This window comes from Benincasa hispida, chromosome 1, assembly GCF_027475165.1.
Source record: "Benincasa hispida cultivar pf3 chromosome 1, pf3_genome.v1.1, whole genome shotgun sequence".
NCBI classification, from domain to species: Eukaryota; Viridiplantae; Streptophyta; class Magnoliopsida; order Cucurbitales; family Cucurbitaceae; genus Benincasa; species Benincasa hispida.
In genome coordinates, this window is record NC_143478.1 from 32,665,827 (window position 1) to 32,684,966 (window position 19,140).

The following is a 19,140-nucleotide window of genomic DNA, read 5'->3' on the forward strand; positions in this document are numbered from 1 at the left end:
AAGAAAAAAAAAATGAATCACTTGAATTTAGACATGTTACACAAAGAAACAATTAAGTCACTTGAATTTAGACATGTCACACAGAGAAACAATTCAATACTTATTTCAGTAAAATGATTATTCAACTCTTTAAGTTGCATATCAATGATGACATAGAAAACTTCAACAAGATAATGATCTAAATTTGTAACTGGCTGAGAATTTCGTCTTTGTCATCCTCAAATTAGAAATAGGTCATCCATTTTAAGGATTTCAATATCATGATGACAAAAATTAGAAACCATACTCGACAACGAATCCCAATCAGATTCTCTTGTATTCTATATTTTTTTTGCAAATTTTGACTAAATTCATTGCATTCACAATATCTCATACCAAAATTTGTAGGTAGTTCTTCTAAATTTATTTTTGCATAAGATTGATCAGAATCAAAAACATTTTTCTTCTTTGAAAATGATGCCTCTATAATTTCTATTGTTGTTTTTCTTTTATAATATCTCCATGTTAATTTCGAATTAACTCTATAAAAGTATTAATAATAAGAACATAACATTTTATTATATAGATTTAAAAGTATAAAAACTTAAAGTTTAAGAATATTTTAAAAGTTACTTGTTAAGCTCGTATATCTAAAGAAGTGACAACAAATAATCCTCTAACTTTGAACTTTAAAATTAATTTTAAAAACCTATACAAAAAATGTGAATGTAAAAATAACATGGAGACAAATGAAATATATATAGCGTAATGTGAATATAAAAATTATGTAAAAGAATGAACGAAACATTTTTAATAGACTGTTCTTGAGAGTTGGGATTGAAAAGTGAATTTCAAAAAGAAAAAAATTATAAACTGCCCAATTCTATTGTCGATATATATATATTGTTTGACTATTTATTTATTAAGAAAAAAGATACATTATATTTTAAATTGCACATTGTTTGACCAACTTTCCTTTTATTAAGATTTATATGGGTTGGGCTTTAAAAGCCCATTAGAAATAAAAAAATATGTGTAAGACAACACTCCACACTAACAAGCTAACACCAATATTATTATTTAAATTGAATTTATATATATATATATATATATATTAATACATTCACTTTATAATTTATATTAAAAATACAAGAGGCGGATAAAATGAGGAGAGCATGTACTCTTTAACCCCTAAGTGGCTTTGCCCATGGCTACCTTCTACTTGAGGTCAAGTTGACAATGTAAATCATTTCATTTCATGAAGCAGGTATATTTTAGATTCTATTTTTTTTAACTCCTAATATTTGAGAATATTAATCTTATAAATTATAATATATAATGTAATTAAAAGAAATAATCCAATTTTTGTTGTATATAATGCAATTGAAGGTCTTTAATGTCGGTTGCAACCGACATTGAAGGCTGTTATTGGTGTTATTGAAGCCCTTTAATGTCGGTTTAAAATCGATATTAAAAGGCTTTAATAACACTATCTTTAATGTCGGTTTTAAACCAACATTAAAACTCGAATTTCTTCTATTGATCAATTTATATAGTCTTTCAATTATCACGTCCAATTCAAAAAAAAAAATCCCTATACTATATATATCTGTATAAGTGCTTCACAAAAATTATACAAAATTTAGTAAACAACATTGATAATTATATATACGCATGCATGCATAGCAAGTATTTACTCTTAATCTTTAAAAAAAGGGGTATTTGTTCATAAAATAAAAAAATTGGAATGTAACATATCTATACAATTTGACTAAATTATTTCTTTTTCAGATTTTGAGAAGATATGCCAAAATGAGTCTAACTTAATTTGACGTGCAAAATGTCTTAGTGACTAAGAGATTGTTTGTTTCGCGACATCCTAAATTCTCATGAAGTGGGCGTCTGAATTATCGCGTTTGTTTTGCAGTATTATAAGATTCCCCAATATCTGAAGATTTTTGGGCATCCTAGGATACCTAGATGGAGGTCATCTGGAGAGTTTCTGATTCCCTCTTGAAAGATAGGTTTTCCAAATTTCCAAGTTGAGGACATTCTCATTTTCAATTTTTACCCTTCCTTTTTATTATATATATCTTCATTGCATTATATAATTAAAATAAATACTGTCAACCATATATATCATACATATTTAGTTATATCATCATTCTTATTATTTTTCAACAATACATTTAAATTTAATCAAATATTTATTATATAAAATCTAAATTATAATATATTATTTTGTTGAGAAAAATAACATATAAAAATAATATAAATTGTATTAATTTTAAAAGAAATTCAAGTTGATAAAAACAAATATGTTATATAATTTCAAATTATATCAAATTAATTATAAATTAATAAATAGTCGTAAGGGCATTCTTGGAACATTATGTAAATTTAAGACATTTCCGAGTAGAAATCATACGAAACAAATACAGGTATCAAAACATTTTTAGGAATCTGGAAAAATATTCTTATAAAACAAATATGGTAATCTAAATATGTCGAACATCTATAATTTCGAGCATCTAAGATTCTTGTTATCTACATTCCCAAAAAACAAACTGTCTCTAAAAGATTAGTGGTTAGAATCCTGCCATCAATTATACTTTTTAAAAAATTCATTAATTTATTTGTAGAAGGTTTTTACTTGTATTGTACGGTATGAGTTTGACCAAATTTATTAGCTTGTCTAATTTTGTGGTAGACTTTACTTACATAAATCACATGGAAGGTATATGTTTCATTGATTAATTTATTCAATTGTCCTAGAAATGTCAAAATTTATAAATCAAGTATTTACTCAAAAGTGGTTCATACATGAAGGAACAGTGAATTCCACAGCGGAAGCAGGATCGTCCCAATTTTTTAATTTTACACAGAATACAAAAATTTACATAACAACAATTATGCATTAAACAGGAAAATTTTACAACATGCAATAAAGAAAGGAATAGGGTTAGGGTTTCAAGAAAACTTACCTTGAAGAACCGTTCTTCTCGTAATTCTCTTAAAAAAGGTCACGAAAGGGAAACCATCAAGCAGAGCCTTCTGTGTTCTCTTTTGGGTAGAGAATCCTTAAGAGTGTGTGGGCTCTGAGTTTTGGGGGTGGAATAGAATTTGAGAGAAAATTAGTTCTTGGGAGAATTTTTGCAGATCAATCAAGATTACAGTGCACAACACAACTTTCTGTAACTTCTCGTGAAAAAGAAGAAGAATTACATAACCACTCCCATTATCACCTTTCTTAGTGAGAGGGGGGGGGGGGGGGGGGGGTCCCATAATAATTTTAATATATATATATATATATAACAAAATTATTTTAAAAATTATTTTAATAAAAACTTTAATATATATTTATATGATAACTACCTTATCATATAATATATATAAAATATATGTTATATCAAATATAACACATAACCTATAGTTTTTATATTGTATCAAATACAATATAACCTATAGTTTGTTTCTCTCTCAATAATGCATGATATTTAATATAAATCACATTTATACTAAATTTAATTATGTGAATCTCTTCCATATAATTAGTATTTGAATAATATTATATTTAATCCTCTCAAAATAAACTTTATATTATAATGTATCAAATACATTATATTAATTATATCATATATAATTAAGTTAAATTAACTAATTTGAACATTTCAAATTAATTCAAAATTGATTTTCATTAATCCCTGTTGAATACATATGGGACCTTATGGATTTGTAGATTGAAGCTCCAATGGTACTTGAATAATTAATTTAATTAAATTATTCAACATTCATTAACTGTCGGTCATTCCACTAAAGACTGACAGCTGCACTCTTTGCATTACAGAAGTATTTTTGTGTCCATTGGATATAATCGGTCAACAACGCGATGACCTTTCACAAATTGCTCGTAAGTACAGTTGAGCCAAAATTACCATTTTGTTCCTGTAGTTACATCCAACTCCTTATGTAGCATCGATCCCTCTAATGAATAATAAGTCATAGTCCAACTATGACCAAACCCCTCTTGGGCCAAAAGAGAGTGTAATGCCACATTGTTCAAGCCCCAGAATCAGCCCTTAAGGGAGTAATTTATCTTCTTACCCTGACATTGGGGAAGGAGTGAATTTCGTCTTGTGTAGTTGTGTTCCCAGCTCTCCAATCAGATGAATCCCTAAAATGGTAGGCTTATTAAGTTGGCGATCTGGTCATTTTCACCCTTACAAATCAAAGGATCGCCTTTATAAGCAGGAGTTCACAACTCACTTAAGATTTAAGTCATGTCATCTATGGTCATTTTGGTGAAATGTAAGTCTCTATGATTAATGGTATTATATAATGAGACTAATCATTTTGTGGTCTGGTCTTATACAAACCCTTTTGTATATAACACGTCGTTCACATGTCTCTACATGAATCATCAGGATCAGATCATTTGTAACATTTTACAACAATTGTAACATCCACAAAGCGGGTCGTATTCGTAGTGTCACTAGGATAAGGTACCCAGCCTTATCCATCTACTACAGACTATTTAGGTTATCACTTAAAAATGATCCATCTGTATGTCTCTACATATATGTTTAAGTTAACCTCAGATGTTAGTTTATTGGTTTTATTGATTAATGCTACTAAATGTCGAATAAACTATCTTATATTTTTTTAAATAAATAAAATTGTTTGTACATTACAATTACAAACTATAGAATTGCCTACTGATATCGAGAATGTGACCACTGTCTCTGATCCAGAATTCTCCAAACAAACTCTTGATGTTTTTGATCAATCAAAGCAGTCCTCCATGATTGACCTTGATAAGTACGAAAATGACAATAAAAAATTGTGTAGCCATCTGTTTAATCATATGACAGATTCGTTGATCGATTTGTTCATGGTTCAAAAGTCTGCAAGGGTAATTTGGAGTACGTTGGAGTCTCGATATGGAGGACATGAAGCAATCTGAAAAGAATAGTTCTTCTTAGAAGAATGGACATCACAAAATTGTTGGTGAGAAGATTGAAAAGAAAAAATTGATTTGCTATGTCTGTGGAAAACCTGAGCACAAATCCTACCATGTAGTCAAAGAAAAGGAAGGTCAAATCAGAAACCCACACCACAAGCTATTCTTATTGAACAAGATGACGTAATCGCTGTTGTGGAAGCAAACCTGGTGGAAAATAAAATTGACTGGATACTTGACATCATACCTTCGAGACATTTTTGTTCAAACCGAGAGTTCTTCCATGACTACGAGAACATTGCTGACGAATAATGTAGGTTCATGAGTAACTCGGCCACAGTAGAAGTGCTTGGAAAAGGAAAGATTCTTTTAAAATTAACCTCTAAAAAAACTTTATCCTTAAGTAATGTATTGTATGTACCTTCCTTATGTAGGAACTTGGTATTTTGAAGTCTGTTGAATCGGGCTAAGTTAAGGTTGTCCTAGAAGCTGACAAGGTTGTCCTCAACAAAAATGGAGACTTTGTTGGTAAAAGATATCTTGTTGATGGTATTTTTGTACTAAATATTGTCCCTATTACAAATACGATGAATGCAAATGCTTCTAATTTGGCTTACATAGTTGAGTCTCTTGATATGTGGCATGGTTGACTTAGTCATGTGAATATTGCATTAGTTAAGAAATTTAAGTATTTAAAATTGATTAAGACATCCAAAACGCGTGAAACTAGTAAATGTTCTATTTATATAGAAACAAAGCTTATCAAGAAACCTTTTAAGCTTGTCACATCTAGAAGTACAAAATTACTAGAACTGACTCACTCTGATTTAGTTGATTTCAAAAACACTACAAGTAGAGGTGGAAAAAATTACTGCATTTCTTTTGTTGATGATTTTTCTAGATATACTAAAATCTATCTTTTAAAGACAAAAGATGAAGCTGGTAGTATGTTTTTGAAATATAAAGCAGAAGTAGAGAATTAATTAGATAAGAAGATTAAAAGGTTAAGATCAGATAGAGGTGGTGAATATAGTGATAATATACTTAAAGAATTTTGTGAATCAAATGACGTATTCATGAATTTACTGCACCTTATTTACCACAACAAAATTGTATAATAGAACGTAAAAATATAACTCTTAAGGAGATGATGAATGCTATGTTGTTAAGTTCTGGACTATCTGATAACATGTGGGAGGAAGTTGTGCTTTCTGCTTGTTTTATTCTTAACAGAGTACCTCATAAGAAACTGGATAAGATACCTTACGAACTCTGGAAAGGATATGCGATTCTTAACAAAGTGGAATATACCCTTACAACTCTCCTCAACGAGTTGCAGACCTATTAATCCTTATTGAAAAGTAAGGAAAAGAGGGGAGGTGGGGCAAATGTTGCCTCGTCTTCAAAGAAATTCCATTGAGGTTCAACCTCTGGGATTAAATTTGCACTTTCTACTTTTAACACTAGAAAGTGGAAAAAGAAGAAGGGTGGTAAGGGGAAGGGGAAGACACCTGTTAACCTGTCACCTATCGCCTAGCGGAATAGGCGTCTAGCGCCGGTTGACAAAGGAAAGTGTTTCCACTGCAACCAGAACAGACACTAGAAGAGGAATTGTCCTCGCTGGCTGAAGGAAAAGAAGGCGGCCAAGGCGAACAAAGGTAAATATGATTTACTAATGTTAGAAACTTATTTAGTGGAGAATGATGATTCTGCCTGGATTATTGATTTGAGCGCCACTAATCATGTTTGTTCTTCTTTTCAGGGGATTAGATCCTGGTGGCAGCTAGAAGCTGGTGAGATGACGATGCGGGTAGGCACCGGGCACGTCGTCTCAGTTGTGGTAGTGGGAGGAATCCAATTGACTTTACATAATAGATTTCTTGTTTTAAAAGATGTATTTGTAGTTCCTGAGTTGAAAAGGAACTTAATTTTTTAAAGTGCTTGTTGCAATGTAAATATACTTTTAATTTCAATGTGGATAAAGTGTTTATTCATAAAGATGAAGTTGGGATTTGTACAGCAAAACTGGAAAATAACTTTATGTGCTAAGACCGTTAGCCTTATGTTTCCTCTATAACATAGAGATGTTTAAAATTGTTGTAACTCAAAATAAACGTCAATGTGTTTCTTCAAAAGAAAATGCCCACCTTCGATTAGGGCACATCAATCTCAATAGGATTGAGATGTTGGTGAAGAATGGCCTTCTATAGAAGAAAATTCTTTACCGGTGTGAGAATCTTGCCTTGAGGGTAAAATGACTAAAAGACCTTTTACTGGAAAAGGTTATCAAGCCAAAGAGCCTCTAAAGTTAGTACATTCTGACCTTTGTGGTCCTATGAATGTGCGAGCCAGGGGAGGCTATGAGTATTTTATCAGTTTTACTAATGCTTACTCTAGGTATGAGTATGTTTATCTGATGCAATATAAGTCTGAATCCTTTGAAAAGTTTAGAGAGTTCAAGGCTGAAGTTGAAAATGCATTGGATAGACGGATTAAAACACTTCGATCGGATCAAGGTGGAGAGTTTTTGGATTTGGAGTTCCAAGACTATTTGATAGAACATGGAATTGTTTTCTAACTCTCAGCGCTGGGTAGACCTCAGTAGAATGGTGTAGTGGAGAGGAGAAACAGAACCTTGTTGGATATGGTTCGTTCGATGATGAGTTACGCTTCCTTACCGGACTCGTTTTGGGGATTTTCAGTGGAGACTACGGTATATATACTCAATTGTGTTCCTTTCAAGAGTGTTGCGAGAACACCTCTAGAGTTGTGGAACGGGCATAAAGCTAGTTTATGTCACTTTCACATATGGGGTTGCCTAGCATATGTGCTTGAGGCTCACCTAAAGAAATTGGAACCACGACCGAGGTTGTGCCTCTTTGTAGGCTACCCCAAAGGTACACGAGGGGGTTACTTTTATGATCCATCGGAAAATATGGTGTTTGTTTTCACGAACGCTACTTTCTTGGAGGAGGATCATATTAGGGAGCATAGTCCATGTAGTAAGTAAATTCATGTTACATGAGCTTTCCAATGAAACTATTGAAACTTCAACCAGAGTTGTTGAAGGGTCTGCTTCATTAGCAAAAGTTGTTGATGATAGTTCATCTGGTAGGTTGGTTCCACCTCAAGAGTTAAGAGAACCTCGATGCAGTGGGAGAGTAGCGAATCTACTCGTTCGCTATCTGGGTTTCACGGAAATCCTGGCTATGGTAACCGATGGCGACGTTAAGGATCTGTTGTCTTATCAGAAGGCAATGGAGGATGTTGACCAGGATGAATGGGTCAAAGCCATGGATCTCGAGATGGAGTCGATGTACTTCAACTTGGTATGGGATCTTGTAGATCAACTTGGTAGGTAAGACCTATAGGTTGTAAATGGATCTACAACAGGAAATAGGGTGCCGATGGGAAGGTGCATACCTTCAAGGCTCGACTTGTGGCAAAGGGTTATACCCAGATGGAGGGAGTCGACTATGAGGAGACTTTCTCACATGTTGCCATGTTGAAGTCGATCCATATCTTCCTGTCCATTGTCGCTTATTATGATTATGAGATTTGAAAAATGGACGTCAAGACGACCTTTCTGAATGACAATCTTGAGAAGACCATTTATATGGTGCAACCCGAGGGATTCATTGCCCAAGGTCAAAAGCAAAAAGTTTGCAAACTGAATTGGTCCATTTATGGGCTGAAACTGGCGTCTCGATCTTAGAATATTTGGTTTGATACTGCGATCAAATTGTACGGCTTTGACCAGAACATTGATGAGCCTTGTATCTACAAGAAAATTGTCAACAGTTTAGTAGTTTTTTTTAGTGTTATATTTAGACATATCCTACTCATTGGGAATGATATAGGACTATTAACTGCAGTTAAGAACTGGATAGCGACCCGATTTCAAATGAAAGATTTGGGAGAGGCTCAATTTGTTATGGGTATACAGATCTTTTTGGGATCGTAAGAACAAAGTGCTAGCACTGTCTTAGACATTGTACATTGACAAGATGTTGCTCAAGTACTCGATGCAGGACTCCAAAAGGGGCCTACTGCCATTCAGACATGGAGTTACACTGTCTAAGGAAATGTGTCCTAAAATGCCTCAAGAGATTGAGGAGATGATATGCATCTGCCGTTGGCAATTTGATGTATGCGTACTCTGTACTAGACCAGACATCTGCTATGCTGTGGGAATAGTCGGTAGGTATCAGTCTAACCCAGGCCAGGGTCACTGGACCGCAGTTAAGAACATCCTCAAGTATCTTCGGAGAACAAGGGACTACATACTCATGTATGGAACTAAAGATTTGATCCTTACTAGATACACAAATTCTGATTTTCAGATTGATAAGGACTATCGCAAGTCCACTTCAGGGTCAGTTTTTACTCTAAACGGAGGAGCAGTAGTGTGGTGAAGCACTAAGTAGGGGTGCATCACTGACTCCACGATGGAGGCAGAGTATGTAGCGGCTTATGAAGCTACTAAGGAGGCTGTTTGGCTCAGGAAGTTCCTAACAGAGCTGGAAGTTGTTCCAGATATATCTAGGTCCATCACCTTCTATTGTGACAATAGTGATGTGGGGCGAACTCCAAGGAGCCTATAAGTCACAGGCACGACAAACACATAGAGTGGAAGTATCATTTGATCCGCGAGATAGTGCATCGAGGGGACATGATCATTATGAAGATCGCTTCGGAGCATAACGTTACTGACCCATTTACGAAGGCTCTCACGGCTACAGTGTTTGAGAGTCACCTTCAGAGCATGGGCCTTAGTGCTCTAGTTTATTGTTTTGTACTAGTTTTATGTACACATCACTCGCTTTAGGACAAGTGGGAGATTGTTGAGGATGATGTTTTAAACTCTCTTATCCTGTAGTTTGTAAACACAGTTTTGAACGAATGCTTGTGATGTATAATATATGATATTTTCTTCACTACTTGTCTTTGAATATTGGATGTTTTATTTGTTTTACCACAAACCAATAAACTAAAATCTCTGGTTGTCATTATGTAACTAAATCAAATACGACAATCCCCACTTTCAAATTTGAAATTACTAATTTTCCTTCACTAATCCTCAAACTCTTAGATATGTATATGCATGTTGTATATATGTGTAGGAAAAATGATGCTAGTGTTACTCAGTATATACAGACACCCTGTAGGACCTATGACGTACATAAAAGCAAATATGTGTATATACATAAATACATCTATATCTAAGTACAACCAACAAAATAAATACCAACTATCCAGGGGTAAAAAAATAGTTGAAAGTTGCTAAATCCCCTAACTATTTCCAATCTCATCGATAACTTATAAGATTGACCAAGGGGTAAAAAAATATCTGGAAAAACTTGTCTTATGGATGAATTCCATGATGCATATATGTATAAATACAATGGGTTACATTATAAATAACATAGAGTCTATATATAAATTTATAATAATATTCAATGAAAGTGGGATTTCAATGGTGTATACAAACGATTTATAGGACTTATATAGGGTTACAATGATTTATACATACAAGATTTTTAGTAATGATTGCATGCAAGAATTAAAACTAGACTACCTCAATGACTTTGTAGAGCACACTCTTCCATTTGAAATTCAAAGTCTATCTTACCATTCAATCTCAAACCTTAAAAGAGAAACTCATCAAACCTTTTAATCTGCTTCCTCGATTACGATTGCAATTGGAATGTCAAACTTCTACTGGAGTTTGTTGACAATATTCTACATTAGAGATGATAAAAGTGCACAACACGATGCTAGAAAATCTGCATAAGTTCTGCTTGCTTCGTCCAATAGAAAGCACAATTGGGTGTAGGACCGACGACAAGTAAAGACAAACTTCACCAACGGACACTATATTTTTCTCTCTCTCATTATAATATATATAAATATTTACATAATTGTAAATAAAACACACACACATATATAATATTATGAAAATAATAATATCCTATAGTATAGTAAGAGGATGAACACATATCGTAAATAGAAAAATTAAAATGAGAAATCTCAACCCTAAATATAGATAATAAAAAGATAATAATATATATAAATAATTACAATATTGCGTTGGTTTTGGGTTATAGAGAATATATATTATTCAAATCCTCCTTAAAATCTCTTATTTCTACTCGAAAATTTCTATTGTTGTGGTAAATCTCTAAATAACTAGATATATAAGGGTATAACTGTAAAAAGAAATATTCACTCTCCTCCCCTATAAATCCGGTGGCCATTTCTACAATATTATTGACGGTCTAAGCATATCTCAACGTTGGATATTTTAGGTAGACATTTTTTATGATTTTTCAATATTAATCTTATAAATTATATTACATAATGCATTTAAGAAGAAATAATCCAATCTTTGTTGTATATTCTTATTTCTTATTCATTTTCTGTCATTGTTCATGGTTGTTCAATTTGTATAGTCTTTCAATCATCATATCCAATTCAAAAAATCTCCCTATACTATATATAACTGTATGAGTGCTTCATAAAAGTTATATAAATTTTAGCAAACAACATTAATTATTATATGCATACATAGCAACAATTTACTCTTAATTTTTTTTAAAAAAGTACTTGTTCTTAAAATAAAAAATTGGAATGTAATGCATAACTATTTTCATTTACGAAAGAATGTAACATATATATATACAATCTGACTCAATTATTTCTTTTTAAATTTTAGAAAAGATATGTCAAAGTGAATCTAACTCAATTTGACATGAGATATGTCTTAATGATTAAAAATTTGTGGTTAGAATCCCGCGCTCTATTATACGTTTTTAAAAAAGTAACCATTAATTTATTTGTAGAAGGTTCTTACTTGTATTGTATGGTATGAATTTGACCAAATTTATTAGCTTGCCTAATTTTGGGGTAGACTTTACTTACATAAATCACATGATTGATTAATTTATTCAATTGTCCTAGAAATGTCAAGATTTGTAAATCAAGTATTTACTCAAAAGTGGTTCATACATGCATGTATTTAACTATACAAAAATTTCGAGGACACGTCTTTTTATATATTTAGAAATGTAATTAAGTAAAGTCAAAGAATAATTGAAATTCCAAAATCAAATTGCAACAATTTTATGTGAAATTTACAATAGAGAGTTGATTAGATTCCTATTATAAGTAAGTTTAGAAATTAGTTCCAATGTCCTAATCGTGCATAACATGAAATTTCATATGATGATTAAAGTAATATGATATACTATTCATGGAAATACATGCGACACACATTGACTTTTAACTAATATTTTCAATGTGTTATCTTTGCTAAATTGCTAAGTTTTGTTTTTTGTTTTCTATTACACTAAATTGCTATTTTGAATATGGCCTTAAATATAAATTCAACTATAGAATAGGTAGATACTAGATGTTAACTTTAAAGTAATTTAAGATTTTTAATCACAATACCCAAATAGATACCCTTCTTTAATAAACATCTCATTTTCTCCAAAAATGGAAAATAAATTGGAGATTTTCAAAAATAGAAAAATAAAGAAAATTATTTACATAAAATAACAAAATTCAATCTTTTTTGATAGGGGTCGATAGAAATTGATAGAAATCTATTATTGATATTATGTGATAGACATCGATAGAAGCCTATCAGTATGTTTTTTTTACTATTTCTGTAAATAGTTTAACATTTTTTCAATGAGTGATTTTTTTTTAAAAAAATTAATATATTTTTTTATAATTATATTTAATCGAAGTGTGATATTTTTATCGCTAAAAAATAAATATTAAACAAAAATATAAATTGCTTAAGTAGTATTTTTTAGTACACAAGTTAATAAAACAATTTAAGAAAAAAAAAAGTTAAATGCGCTTGACTATTCGAGTCATGACTCTATTTTTTTTAAAAAAAATTAAAATTGAGTTTGTTTTTACAAAGTTATTCAATGCTCAAATTAAATTCATGGAAGGACTTAATATTATTGAACTGAGTGAATTTAGAAAAAATTTATATTAGTTTTGTTAAAATTAATAGATAAATTAAAGGGTAAAAATTGAAGCATATAAAGAATATAGATAAAATTGGATACAAGTACAACATGATGATTTTAGTGGTAAAAAAAATGATTTTCTTTTTCTAAAAGGAGATTATTGGGATTCTCCATCTCGTAATTGAAGACAACAATAATTGGCACATGAATGCATGCTTTCAAGTTCTATACAACTATTTTATGAAATCTTTAAAAATGACATGTTTTATGATGAGCTGTTTTCCATGTCCCCTTCATTTTTTAAACTCTTATTATTAAATTTAGTAGTGACATGTAAATGAGAATAAAGTATGTTACTATTTTAAATAGCTTATAAAAATTATTCATCAAAATTCAGTGGATTTGGTCAGCCATGCCTTTAGACAATTACATTTAGTTGTTTTTTTCCCCTAAAAAGAAAAACTACATTTACATGAATCTAATATTTAAATATGTTCGTGAAAGAGTTTCATTTCCTTCTAAAGAAAAATTCATGTAACAACAAATTATTAAAAAAAAAATTATCATTACATATTTAACAGTTTTACACCGTAAAATATGAGAGATGAACTACAAAAATATTTCAAGATACGTATTTAACGATTACTAAGAAGTAACCATACATCATAATGATCTGATTGAATAGACTTTGATAATTTGTCAACCGTGAATAAAATGTCAAATTCGTTATACTTTTGAAAATATTCACACAATTTATTAAGTTTGTGAAAGAAAAGTTTGTAAATTAATTACTTATTAAATGTTTTGTATATAGATGTCAATGAGAAAATAGTGGGAAAATGAAATGAAAAAATTTGATGTATCTTAAAGTTTAAACTATGGGGTCAATTGAAATAATTAATACTTTATTTAAAATGAGAAGTTATGAAACGTGGAAGAATATGAATTACAAGTTTTGGATTGTTGTTTTAAACTTATAATTTTTTAAAATTAATTTGAGTAGTTTAATGTAGATTTAAAAGTGACTTTACTTCTTATAGTCGTATTTTTGTTCATGATCATATCTATAGTTTTGTACTAAAAAATACTAATAAAAGTCGATTACCATCTTAAACACCAATTATATTCTTAAAAAAAAAAAAAAATCCACCAACCTTATTATTTTTGTTTTTATTTTATTTTATTGAAAACCCCCACCTTTTTGTTCAACTAAATAAAATTAGTTAAAATATGATTTTGTTCTCCAAACTGTAAAGTTTGTTTAATTTCAACTTTTGTATTTTCAAATGTACAATTTTAGTTGGTAGACTTTTAAGATATCTTAAATTTAGTCCATATTACTTATTTATAGCAGTTTTTTTCTCGAACTTATTATTATTTATTAACATTTTTACTCTATATTTTGAAAACTCAAATCTCAAAATAACACACCAAATATTTTTACCATAAAATTACTACAGAGAGAATTTAAAAAAAAAAAAAATTAAAAGGGAAAGAAGTAATGAACAACTACTGTTTGGTTTCAATATTTATTCTTGATGGGGAAGAGAACTATCCATCAATGGCTGCAACAACCCTCACATGGAAGCTCCTGTCAATTTGACATAAAGAAATGGACTCCTAACAATTAAAATATATTCTGTTCTCTATTCTTCTTCTTCGTTTTGGACCTTCTCTCAAATGATTATCCAACATCAGTTTTATTTTTTTCCTGCAAAATTGCATGTGAATCCAGGCCACTACTCTAAGGAAACGATTCCCTCTGAATTTCCATCGCCATCATTGCCAATGACCCAGTACGTACGGAGCTTTCTCCAACTGTTTCTCTCATTCTAACCCTTCTTTTTGTTCTTTCTCCAAATTCCGCTTCTGGGTTCCATAGCTTTCCTTAACTTCGAATTCAATTCTGAGAATTGGGTTGTTGAGAATTTTGTAATCAGAGCTCTGTTTCAATTGGTCTCGTGGGGGTTTTTTTCAAAGGTACGTCACCTGAGCCTTGCTTGTTTTACTTTTATGCGTGTTGATGGTATAATGTAGTTTAGGTACTGGAAATGAAACCTAATTGGATGAACTTGTTTGTTGCTGATTTGGGGGTTTAGAAAATTTGGCTTTCTTTTGTTTGGTGATTCTGAAAAGTCAACCAAGTAGAATTAGTTAATTTTGTAGCAGAAATGTTTATGGGGGTTAATTTCGACTCTTGGTTTTTTATTCTGTGTCTTCTATATGTGCAACTTTTGCAGGTATGAACCAGATTTGTAAGATAAGATTCTCTCATTGGTAGCTTATTTATCTTGAACTACTAATTTGTTTCTGAGAAAATGATGAAGAACAGCTTCATCTTCCTTAGAATTTTTTTGTTTTTAGCATTCTTCTGGCCCGGGGTTTTCACTGAGCCAGTTGAAGACAAGCAAGCCTTACTTGATTTCTTCCATAATATCTCCCACTCGCCTTCTCTCAACTGGAATGAGAGTAGTTCGGTGTGCAAATCCTGGACAGGAGTGTTTTGCAATTCTGATGAATCCAGAGTAGTAGCCTTACGATTACCCGGGACTGGTCTACGTGGCCCGATCCCTGCGAATACTCTTAGCCGCCTATCTGCACTCGAGATTCTAAGCCTTAGGTTAAATAGGATATCAGGTCCTTTCCCTTTTGATTTTTCGAAGCTGGAGAACTTGAGTTCCTTGTATCTGCAATACAACAAGTTTTCAGGTCCTTTGCCTTTAGATTTTTCAGTTTGGAACAACCTTAGTGTCATTGATCTATCGAACAATCTCTTTAATGGGAGTATTCCTTCCTCTATCTCAAAGTTGAGTCATTTGACAGTTTTGAATCTTGCAAACAACTCGTTTTCAGGCGAAATTCCGAACATTGATATTCCAAGTTTGCAACGGTTAGATTTGTCCAATAATAATCTTACAGGAAATGTGCCTCACTCTCTTCAAAGATTTCCAAGTTGGGTGTTCTCTGGTAACAATGTTACTGAAGAACATAGTGCAATTCCCCCATCTTTTCCTCTTCAGCCTCCCACTGCTCAACCGACAAGAAAAAGCAAAGGACTAAGTGAATCTGCAATACTTGGTATTGCAATTGGTGGTTCTGTTATTGGGTTTATTTTGCTAGCTGTTTTGTTGACTGCTTGCTGGTTTAAAAAAGGAAAAGGAAATATGAGTTCCACCATGGAGCCTAAAAAGAAGGAAGCGTCTGTGAAAAAAAGGGGCTTTGAGAGCCAAGAACAAAAGAACAACCTCAATTTCTTTCAGGATTCTAATCTTGCATTTGACTTGGAAGACCTGTTGAGAGCATCTGCCGAGGTTCTCGGGAAGGGAACCTTTGGAGTGAGCTACAAGGCAGCTTTGGAGGACTCAACGACTGTCGTAGTGAAGAGGCTGAACCAAGTGACGGTTGGTAAACGAGAATTTGAACAGCAGATGCAGTTGATTGGAAATATTAAGCACGAGAACGTCGTTTCCTTACGAGCATATTATTATTCAAAGGATGAGAAACTCATGGTCTATGACTACTATGGTCAAGGGAGTGTGTCTGCAATGTTACATGGTAAGTATCACATCACCTTCCTTCAACTGTTATCGTGGTTTTTTTCCCTCCCCTTTTGATACATTTCTATAGAATTTATAAAGAAGCCAAGGTTGGATGAATCTATCTTCTAAACAAATTGTGATGCACCGACTCAATCTAATATTGCAGGTAAGGAAGGAGACGGTCTACGTGTGTTAGATTGGGATACTCGGATGAAAATTGCTATTGGAGCGGCTCGAGGTCTTGCTTATATTCACACAGAAAATGGTGGAAAATGTTCCCATGGAAACGTCAGAGCTTCAAACATTTTCCTCAACTCTAAAGGATATGGTTGTGTATCCGACGTTGGCTTGGCTGGATTGATGAATTCAATTCCACTACCAGCCACAAGAACCCCTGGTTACCGAGCACCTGAATTGACCGACACTCGGAGAGCATCAGAAGCAGCTGATGTCTACAGTTTTGGGGTGGTGCTGCTGGAGCTTCTAACTGGAAAATCTCCCATACATGTTGAAGGTTGTAATGAAGTTGTTAATTTGGTGAGGTGGGTGAACTCTGTGGTGAGAGAGGAATGGACAGCAGAAGTGTTTGATGTTGAACTACTCAGGTATCCAAACATAGAAGAAGAGATGGTGGAGATGCTGCAAATTGGGTTGTCTTGTGTTGCCAAAATGCCCGAGCAGAGACCGAAAATGATGGATATAATGTCGAGAATCGAGCAAGTTCGGCAACATGGTACAGGAACCCAACCATCATCAGAGTCAAAATCAGCGTATTCAACTCCAGTTCATGTAATGGAAATCGGTTCTTCCTCACGTTTACCTTGAAATTACTTGATCTTTGTTCTGTCATGAAGGCTTACACAGTACATAGGTTCTTTTGACTTTCTGATTTCAATTCATTTAAACTAGTTGAATTGGGGGTTTAGTATTACTTAAGCTATTTGGATTTTTTGAGGTCACTAGTTTAGACCATATCAAGTTCAATAACTCAACTGTTTATTATCTTTACAAGTTCAACTCTTTTAGTGCAAATGAAAAGTTGTGGTATTTTGCATATTGGTTATGACTTTTGGTTTTCGGCTAAGAGATAAAGGAGGTTTCAAATTATTCTACTCTCATTGGTTGTTGAATTTAAATAATAATAAATAAATCTAAAAGGTTAGATCGCTTTTTTCATTCCAATTTTTATTAGAAAAGTATACGCAATCTAAATTGACTGAAAAAAACATTTTCAATTTTCTTCCTCTTATCTCAGCTTCTCTTTCAACTTCTTAGTTTGTTTTTCCCTCCTTTCTATCCAATCAAGTATTTAAAGCGAAATGTTTCAGAAAAAAAAAAAAGTATTTGAAGCGAAGGAATAAAAACAAAGGGGCACTTTATCTAATAAGAATTTAAAAAAAAAAAAAAAAAAAAAAGAGGATGGTGTCCCACAATGACTAATGACATATATATATATTTTTTAAATTTAAAAATTAAAAGTCTGGTTAGATTGACTGTGGAAAAAAGGTTTTTGAAAAATTCATTTTTATTTAAGCTCTTTCGATAAAATATATTTCAAAAGTTATTTTTGGATAGTTATCAAATATTTCAATTTTTTTTTTCAAAATGACTTATTTTTAAAATTTAACACTTGAAAAGTTAATCTAAACACACCCTAACTTATTCTCTTTTAAATTTTCTCCTTTGAAAAATGTTCAAAATTAATTTTTGCATTTTCAATAAATTTGAAAGTCATTTCCTATTGTTAGTTTATGCTTAAACAAAATTTAGTCTCTACAAAATTTAGTCTCTAACAGTCTTTTTTTTTTTTTCTTTTTTTTCTTTTTTTTTACTTTTGACATTTTAATTTTATATTTTCTTGAATCGAAATTAGGTTAAATTATAAGTTTAGTCTATGAAGTTTTGAGGTGAATGTCTAACAAATTTCCAATTTTCAATTTTGCACTTCATAGGTTTGGAACATAATTGATTTTTTTTTTTTAATAAAAAAGTAACATATCTAGTAGACAAAAAATTGAACTTTAGATCACATATCTTAATTTTTGAATTTTGTATACAATAGATTAAGAAATGTTTTAAAAAATGTATGATCTACTACTAGACATAAAATTTAATTTGCAATAACCTATTAGATAAATAATTGAAAGTGAAGAGATATGTTAAACACAAAACAACAAATTTGTGATCTATTAAAATTTTTGTAAAGTTCATGAACCTATTAGATACAAACTTACAATTTGCCTAAAATTTATCATTATTATGATATATTCCCATTAAGTTTAATAAAATTAACTTCAAACAAACAATAAGAACTCTTTTTAAGACTCTAAAGTAGATGGATTAGATTTAAACAAAAAGAAATGTATTTAAAATATTTTATAAAATAAAGGTGCTCAATGATGGTTTCCTTTGGGTTGGGCCTGGCGGGTATTGAAGCCCTAGCCCAACGTTAAAATGGGCCATGAAGTGAGGCCCATTAAAGGCAAAACAGAAAAGAGAATAATTTTCTTCGGCGGCAGCTTTCGGCGGAGGAAGAGATTGGAAAGATGGTGCCGTGAAGGAAACGCTAAGAAGGGCCCACCCTAATGCTCTAAAAAAATATATTATAAATAATTTAATAATAATAATGAAATTTTGAACCAATCAAAAACGTCGGCTTTGAGGCAGGGTCCCA

At 31.8% G+C, this 19,140-nt stretch overlaps 1 protein-coding gene across 1 annotated transcript; it reads left to right on the forward strand.

Annotated features, from left to right (window-relative positions):
* The first annotated feature begins 14,441 nt into the window (after positions 1–14,441).
* LOC120072443 (putative inactive receptor kinase At4g23740) lies at positions 14,442–17,520 on the forward strand. The gene is made up of 3 exons (XM_039024854.2): positions 14,442–14,907; positions 15,168–16,482; positions 16,633–17,520. Exons 2-3 carry the CDS (start codon positions 15,246–15,248, stop codon positions 17,289–17,291), a joined length of 1,896 nt encoding a protein of 631 aa, XP_038880782.1. The 5' UTR covers positions 14,442–14,907; positions 15,168–15,245; the 3' UTR covers positions 17,292–17,520.
* Positions 17,521–19,140: the final 1,620 nt, after the last annotated feature.